At 32.7% G+C, this 8,551-nt stretch overlaps 1 protein-coding gene across 1 annotated transcript; it reads left to right on the top strand.

Annotated features, from left to right (window-relative positions):
- The first annotated feature begins 6,503 nt into the window (after nucleotides 1-6,503).
- On the top strand, nucleotides 6,504-7,513 carry LOC105119924 (chlorophyll a-b binding protein of LHCII type 1-like). The gene has a single exon (XM_011018117.1). The coding sequence runs from the start codon at nucleotides 6,575-6,577 to the stop codon at nucleotides 7,367-7,369; it is 795 nt and encodes a 264-aa protein (XP_011016419.1). The 5' UTR covers nucleotides 6,504-6,574; the 3' UTR covers nucleotides 7,370-7,513.
- The last annotated feature ends 1,038 nt before the right edge of the window (nucleotides 7,514-8,551 follow it).

Genomic DNA, 8,551 nt, shown 5'->3' with positions numbered 1-8,551 from the left:
AATAGTATTCTTGTTTGAATTGAATAAGCATGTCTTTTAAGCTTACCGTTTTCTTTATCCTTTCACTTTCAATAGTTAATCACATTAATCAATACTTTGAATTGTGAAATATGTCTGCATTTAAAATGAATATTTATTATAAATTAAAGGTATCTTATATTCTCGGACTTGTTATTATAAAACATACTTTAGTTAAGGAGTTATTGATACTTTAAGTGCAAAATTGTGATATAAAACCTTGATAAAAATATACTTTTAAGTACTAATAACCTATTTTAATTTTTTATTACAAGTCTTTACAAAAGAGGTTGAACAACTAATTATGTTATTAACATGTTTGTTCATACAGAACTCATATCACCTGTAACATGTGAATATATATTCTTTTTAAAATGTCTGAGCTGCGAAATAGATTTTCTTATGCACCATGTTGGTATGATATTCCTGTTACATCACAAGGTAATTTCATTCATTATAGGCAATTTAAGACAACATAATAAAGCAATATTAATGTTACATTTCATTCATGGACTAAAAAAGGATAATTCTTTCATTTCTCCTTACTTATGTAAATACCACCATTAATAATTCATCAATTATCAAAGCTAATTACAATACTCAAACCCGATCATCCATGTCGAATACCGTTAGCTGAACTAACATTATTCTCTACTTAAAACATAACAATCATAGCTTTTTGATATACTTGATATACACAAAACATAGTATACATAAACATATCAATTGTCCAAACTAACTCATAACTCTCAAGTCCGGCTATCCTCTTAAGATGCCATTAGCTGAAGTCAATCATTTATTCATTTCGATCATCTATTTAGAATACCAATAGCTAAAGCTAATCATTCATTCATCTTGGTCATCTATTTAGGACGCCATTAGCCCAAACTAATCATTCATTCATCCTGATCATGTACTTAGTATGTCATTAGTCAAAGCTAATAATTTACGCATCTTGGTCATCCATTAAAATGATAATATCCATTAAAATCATTAACCAAACAAACATTCTATATTTGGTTTATGAAATCATTATAACATGACAATATCCTTTAAAATGCTTGTGCAAATGATTCATAACAATTTGACATTCATTATAACATAATAATAGACCATGCATAATACTTGTACAGACATTTTGTAATAGTTTAACATTCAATAAACATGATAATAGATCCTTTGTAATATACAAACAAATATTCTATAATAGTTTGACATTCAGTATAGCATAACAATAAACCCTTCGTATTACTCTTCCAATTATTCATGATAGTTAATGTTCAATACAATACAATAATAAATCCATTATAATACTCATATAACCATTTGTGACAATTACTTTCAATATAATACAATGGTAGATCCTTCGTAATACTTACACAACCATTCATCAACAACCTAAATTCATAATAGCCCAATCAACATTCATAGTCGGTTTAATAATCATTGCTATGCAATAATATATCTAACTCAAATAGGTCATTTCATAACATTAACATTTTTGCCATCATCTCAACATTCATCAAGAACTCAATCAACAAGAATTCAATCAAACACTTCATTGTCGTTTCATTATTCATTAAGGATACAATAATATATCATCATTAGCAAACATCTATAAACATTATATAAGAAAAAGATGGAAACCACTTACCTGTTCCACTCGTAGGGTGTCCTTGTTCGGATGAAGGTCTAATCCTAAATGCACCACCTAAAAAATCAATGGCCACAAATTAGTACATTCATGCTCAATGATCACATAACTCGTCATTACACATGTCTCAAGCATACATGAGTTCATATTCTAATGTTCTACGTAGTATAATCATAACAAACAATCTTTTTAATCATTAGGCCAATCCAAATATGTAAATCTGATGCAGAATTTAGTTAGCAAAATTGGCTCATAGTCGATAATAGATATTCAGTGAACACTGATTCGGTGCAGACAATACAATTTCAGTAGCGAACACTGATTAGCTACAGGCAACACAATTTCGGTGGTAAATTGCTAATTCACTGCAGACCACACAATATTGGCATTGAACACTAATTTACTGCTGACACATAAATCATTGATAAAAATTGAGTCTCTGTCGACTTAAAAATCATCAACGCAACCCCTATCAAAATTTCAGCAACAAACATATTGATTCACAGCATACTACACAATTTTAGCAACTAGTACTGATTTGTTGTAGATGACATAATTTCAACAGCGATTGCTTTTTCATCGCGAGCAACATAATTTCAATAGCGAATGCTGATTTGCTGTAGACTACCCAATTTCGACAGCGAATGCTGATTCGCTATAGACAACACAATTTTGGCTGTGAATACTAATTCGCTGTAAACCTTATTATTCCAGTAATGAACACTGATTCTTTGCAGGCTACACTATTTTAGCAGCAAACACTAATTCGCTGCAAGAACACAATGTCGGTAGCGAATTGCTAATTCGTTGCAGACTATATAATTTTGGTAGTGAACATTAATTTGCTGCTAACATAGAAATTATTGATGAAAACTGAGTCACTGCCAACTTAAAAATCATCAACGCAACCCCTGTCACAACTGATTAAAAAATCAGCAATGGTGATGAAATCGTTTCTAGTTTCACTTCGTTCCCTCAGCTAAGTGTAAGGGCCTCTACCAATGTTTCTCAACCTAGTTGGATATAGAATCTCATTGGAATTACACTTCATTCATCATTCATCATCAAGCAATACAAGCACCGACATATGTTTATTAGCAAGGTTTTCTTAAATCATTCCATCCAATATCGGTACTTATTATTGTTATAATTACACACTTTTACATTCTTGATTGTAACATGGAAATTCATCCATACAACACATAATCACAATAACATGCTATAAGCAACCATCATTCACTAAGTTCTCGAGCTGTGTAATGTCATCATTCACACCATAAAATCAAGACAATATATGATATGATTTTTGTTTCAACTTAAGCATGCTTCTAGAGTTCAAGGATAACACAATTCTGCATAAAACCTTACTCTAAGCCCATTATCACATAATTCATCAAACACAATTAGAAATCAAGTCAATAGCACTAGCACGTTTCTGTTTTGATTTCAGCATGGCCTAAGGTTTTAACAAGGTTATAATTCATGCTTTTCTTCTTATAATGTTTGTATTCTGTCCAACCTCCATTATAGTCGGTCTTTCACCTCAATTTGTGTATTTAAATTATCCATTTCCTTTGTTAAGTGTTCTGGAATTTGGCCTTCCATTCATCCTTATTTTACATGCATTATTCAGCCATATTTTCCTTAACAACTAGTGTAAGGATTCTAGGTCACTAATTGGGGTTTTTCTTCATCATTTTAATCTTAAAGTCTCAAGAATAGATGAAGAAAGAGGTATGATTCATATCTTATTGTTTTTGGTAGTTCTAGAAAGGGATTCAACAGGTTTTTCTTCCCTTCTACTCGCAGTCTTCTTCTTCTTCTTTTAATTCTTCCCCTCTACACACATTTTTCCTCTTCTTCTTTCTTCTTTCCCTCTACACATATTTTCCCTCTTCTTCTTTCTCTATTCAGTTATCTATTACACTTCTTCTCCCTCCATGGTTTTTACCATTAATGTTTTTCTCTAACTCTTATTTCCTCTCTAACACTCAAATAACATGCATGCAGTTGGTTGTTAGGTTTTCTTCTTGGGGAAGTGGTGGCTACAGTGGTGTTTACTAGTCAGTTTTTGGGGAAAGGTCTAGACTTCTTCTTCTTCCATTCAACCATCTCTACTTTTCCTTAATCGTCCATTCTTCTTTAACAATCCAAAGAGATGCATGCAACTATGTTTACTGGTTTTGTTTTAGGAAGAGAGGCTGCTACAGTCGAGGTTGATAGATGACTATTTTTAGGGAGAGCAAAAGCTATTCTCTCTTTTTTGCTATATTTATACCCCTCTTAAATAGAAAAAACTATGTCGCTGTCGATCTAGAAATCAACAACCAAAACCGTGCTACTACTGATTTAGAAATTAACAACAATGATGGAGTTATTTTTTTCTTTACATTTGTTTTTAGTATCTACACTTGATATAAGCTATTATGTACTTTTGAGTTAACTTTTGAATTGATAGCTCCTTATTTTGTCAGAATACTCATGCTAACAAGGTAATGTTAGTTTTTGTACATATCGTCTTTGAACCATAGTTGGTTAGGGGAGTTACCAACCTATGGTGACTAATAATCCTACAGTCTAAAGTGTCATGCTCATTGCATTTTGATTTTTTCACGAGTCTTACCTTATGATATTTCTTGTTATAGCATTTTGCATAACTGCCTTGTAAAAGCCTGAAGTCAAAACTTTATATGTTTTTCTTTTTTGTATTACCTTATGTGTGTATATTGAATGTTATCTATTCACTGAGTTGTTAAACCTATCCTCTTGGTATTTATCATTTCAAATATTATAGCTTTGTTAACAAGTTGTTTTTGTTAGACTTTTAGAACTTGATCTTTTTGTTGTATTTTGATACTTTTTCATTATGTCTAGTTTGTGCTCCATATACATTTAATGAAACTATGTTAAAGATTTGCTTTAAGACAATCATTATAAATTATAAAATTAATTATGGTATCAGAAGTTACGTAGATATTTAGTTTGTTTAAATGGAAAAATTTATATATTTGTTTAGGTTCGTATAGGTAATGAAACCTAGAAGGGGACAAGTTTAATTTGCTAAGGGGCATATATGGTTTTAAAGTTGCTAGGAGATGGTATTATGTTATTTAATTTTCAAAGTACATTGAAGAGACAGATTTGCCTTATAATTAAAAAAAGAAAGGGTCCAATGACCTTTTGATCTTTTAAATATGGTTTTATTTGTTAATTTCATAGTTATCAGGGGTAGTTTGGTCTCTTAAAGTTAATTAATTAATATAAAAATTAAAAAAGTTGCTAAAACGTGCTATACCCAAACCAGTGTGTGGAAGACACCAACACCCTTTAGATAGTGCATGTGGCGCTTTCTAGTGGCGAAACACACCATGATGCTAGAAGCACCGCTATATCATTTGTCTCTTGGTGGAGGTATGATGATTTGTTATTGGTGAACTTTTTTTCTTCTCTCTCTCTCCTCCCCTAAAAAAATACAACTTAGTCCTTTTTATTTTTTTTTATTTCAATTTCAATCTTTATTCATTTGATTTTTAATTTTTTGTTTTTGACCCTTTTATACAAATCTTATTTTCTTTAATTTAATCATCCAATTCCAATTTGTCTTGTTTTATTGTTTTCCAATATAGTCCTTATTTTTTATTTATATTTTTTATAAGCTTTTTTATAAAAGTTTTAGTGGTTTTTAATTTCGTCCCTCAATTTAAGTTTATGATTTTTATTTTTTTTTCAATTTAAGCCTCATTTTTTTTTTGTTTTTTTAAAGTTATTTTCTTGTTCAATTTAACCATCTAATAAAAAAAATTAGGTTGCCATCTACTTTACTTTTTTAAGTTTTGATTTTCATCCTCATTCTTTTAATTTTTTTGAATCTTAGATCCTTTTGTTAAATGATTTTTTTCTTTTGATTTTATCCTTGAACGATTGATTTGTTTGAGATTGGGCTTCATGTTTTCTTCATATATGAAGATTATAGTTTAATGACCTAAATCACAAGTTTGAAAAATTAACGCAAGTCGACACCCTTTTTTTAGCTTATATTATTTTTTGATTTTATTGTTCTATACTAGTTTTTTTTAATAGATTGACTTTATAATTATCTTAATTTTTTTTTATATTAGGTTATCTCAATTTTATTATTTAGGCCACGAGACCTGCAGATTAACTTGAGTTTACTCGCTTCTTATTATCTAGATTATATATTTATCACTCCGCCTTATGTTAATTCGAACTAATTTTTTTCCCTTTCTTTTAAATAATTCTAAGCTTCCAAAGGTTTTTATTTCAAGTTATTGTGATAATTATTTTTTCATTTATTTACACAAATAGTATATAATTTATTTAATTGATACTTGCATAATCTTTTTACATTTATAATTTTTTATGTTAAAAATATATTAAAAAAACATGTATATTTATTTTTTTTCCTATAAAAAAATTACAACCCGCAATAGGACAAATAAAATAACTAGTATATACTTATAGCCTCCCCATCACACAAACACATATATTAAAAAAAAAAACTTGCTTAGTTTTCGGAATGTTGTGCGTGTTCCGTCAGAATTGACGGAATCGACGAGCACTTTACGTCGATTGAAACCATTATACACGTGGAACGTTCGCATTGGTTATAATATCGAAAATGAATCTAACAACTGGTGGTTTAGAGAGTGCCAAGGAAGATAACAGCAATAGAGTCCAAAATCTATAGCCTCCAATGAGATGAGAGATTTAGATACCAAAGAGATAAGAACTTCTGCCTCTCGCTCCCGATGAAATCTTGAATATGGATAAGGAAACAAAACGTATCACTCCCTCCTACAAATACCCCCACCAAGCCTGCGCATTCCCTCCACCAGTCTAAACCACCACTGCAATAAGCTAAGCCGCATCATCAACTAAACAATGGCAGCAGCAACAATGGCCCTCTCCTCCCCTTCACTCGCTGGAAAGGCAGTGAAGCTCACCCCTTCTTCCCCTGAGCTTATGGGCAATGGCCGTGTCTCCATGAGGAAAACCACCAAGCCTGTTTCCTCTGGAAGCCCATGGTACGGTCCAGACCGTGTTAAATACCTGGGCCCTTTCTCCGGTGAGCCCCCATCCTACTTGACTGGTGAGTTCCCTGGTGATTATGGCTGGGACACTGCTGGGCTCTCTGCTGACCCAGAGACCTTTGCCAAGAACCGTGAACTTGAAGTCATCCACTCCAGGTGGGCCATGCTTGGAGCCCTTGGATGTGTCTTCCCCGAGCTCTTGTCCCGCAACGGTGTCAAATTCGGTGAGGCTGTGTGGTTCAAGGCTGGCGCCCAGATCTTCAGCGAAGGTGGACTTGACTACTTGGGCAACCCAAGCTTGATCCACGCACAAAGCATCTTGGCCATTTGGGCTACACAAGTGGTCTTGATGGGTGCTGTTGAGGGTTATAGAATTGCTGGTGGGCCACTCGGAGAGATCACTGACCCGATCTACCCAGGTGGAAGCTTTGACCCGTTGGGTCTGGCTGACGACCCAGAGGCATTCGCTGAGTTGAAGGTAAAGGAACTCAAGAATGGTAGACTGGCTATGTTCTCTATGTTCGGATTCTTTGTCCAAGCCATTGTTACCGGAAAGGGACCTTTGGAGAACTTGGCTGACCACCTTGCTGATCCCGTCAACAACAACGCCTGGGCATATGCCACCAACTTCGTCCCCGGAAAGTGAGCTAATAAAGAAGAGTTTTTCTGTGTTAGGATTGTTGGCTTGTAATGTAAAGTTGTGATGTAATGAGACCATGATGTTAATCATATGTGCTTAAAGTGCATAATCTGTATGGCAGTCTGAAAGAAGACAATCGATCTCCTCCCATTTCTGTGCTTCTTTGTTGGCGACCACCTTTCCGAAGAGCTTGTTATGTTTTAGTGGGGGCATCAAGAAAATGAAACCACGTTTTTAGGATCAAGCTGGAACCATCCTTTTACAGAATTAAAGGCCGAGGGATTAACTATACAAGAAGATTCGGATTGAAGACTGTAACAAAAGGAAAAGTTGTTGCAAATTGAATAACCGATACACGCACCGTTTTAGCTACATCTAATATGCACCGTTTTTATTTTTAATGCATACCGTTTATAATCAAGAAAGGAAAATAACTTATTCTCACCTTCCATTAAACCTATATAAAGACATAGTTGTAATATATGAAAACATGAAAATATAAAAAGAAATATTATCCTGTCCTTTTCCTCTACAATTCTAAATTCTCTCCCTATCTTCCTCATTTTGTTAGGTTCTTCACAATTCATTTATTCCCTTATCAAGTGGTATTAGAGTTTTGTATCTTAGACCTTAAACAATGGCTCTTGACATTAGATCTCAAGTTATGAAAAAGTTGGAAGGGTTAAGGAACAAGGCTAATGAAATGATTAAATTACAAAACTATTAGAACAACAGTAGTTGTCTAGTGACACCCACCTTTCAAGATTAGAAGAGGTCATTTCAGGTATTTCTTGTTAGCAAAATATATTATTATAGAAACTACAGCTACCTATAGGGAAGATTGACATGATTAAAAAATTAATGTCTTCTTCCAAGTGCAGGAGTGTCGAAGTAATAAATAACCCGGCAAGACCGGGGTCGAACCACAGGAAGGTTAATTGTACAAATTATAAATAACAATAATACAACAACAATAACAATAACAATAAAAACAACAATAATAATAATCATAACAATAATAATAATAATAATAAAGAAAAAGAAGGAGAAGATGAAGATGATGATGAGAACTTTGAGATGTAATATTAATATAAGGATTAAACAATGATAATAACAAATGTGAAGGTTAGAGGTTCCACTAATAGTATGTCAAACAAGTATAATATAAACTCTTATTATTCAATTGGA

The sequence above is a fragment of the Populus euphratica genome, unplaced genomic scaffold, assembly GCF_000495115.2.
Source record: "Populus euphratica unplaced genomic scaffold, PopEup_1.0 scaffold3964.1, whole genome shotgun sequence".
Taxonomy (NCBI): domain Eukaryota; kingdom Viridiplantae; phylum Streptophyta; class Magnoliopsida; order Malpighiales; family Salicaceae; genus Populus; species Populus euphratica.
The sequence above is the reverse complement of the archived record's forward strand: the minus strand, read 5'-3'. Positions and strand labels throughout refer to the sequence as shown.

Coding starts and splice junctions, on each gene's coding strand:
- LOC105119924 (XM_011018117.1), top strand. CDS start 6,575: ATGGCAGCAGCAACAATGGCCCTCTCCTCCCCTTCACTCGCTGGAAAG.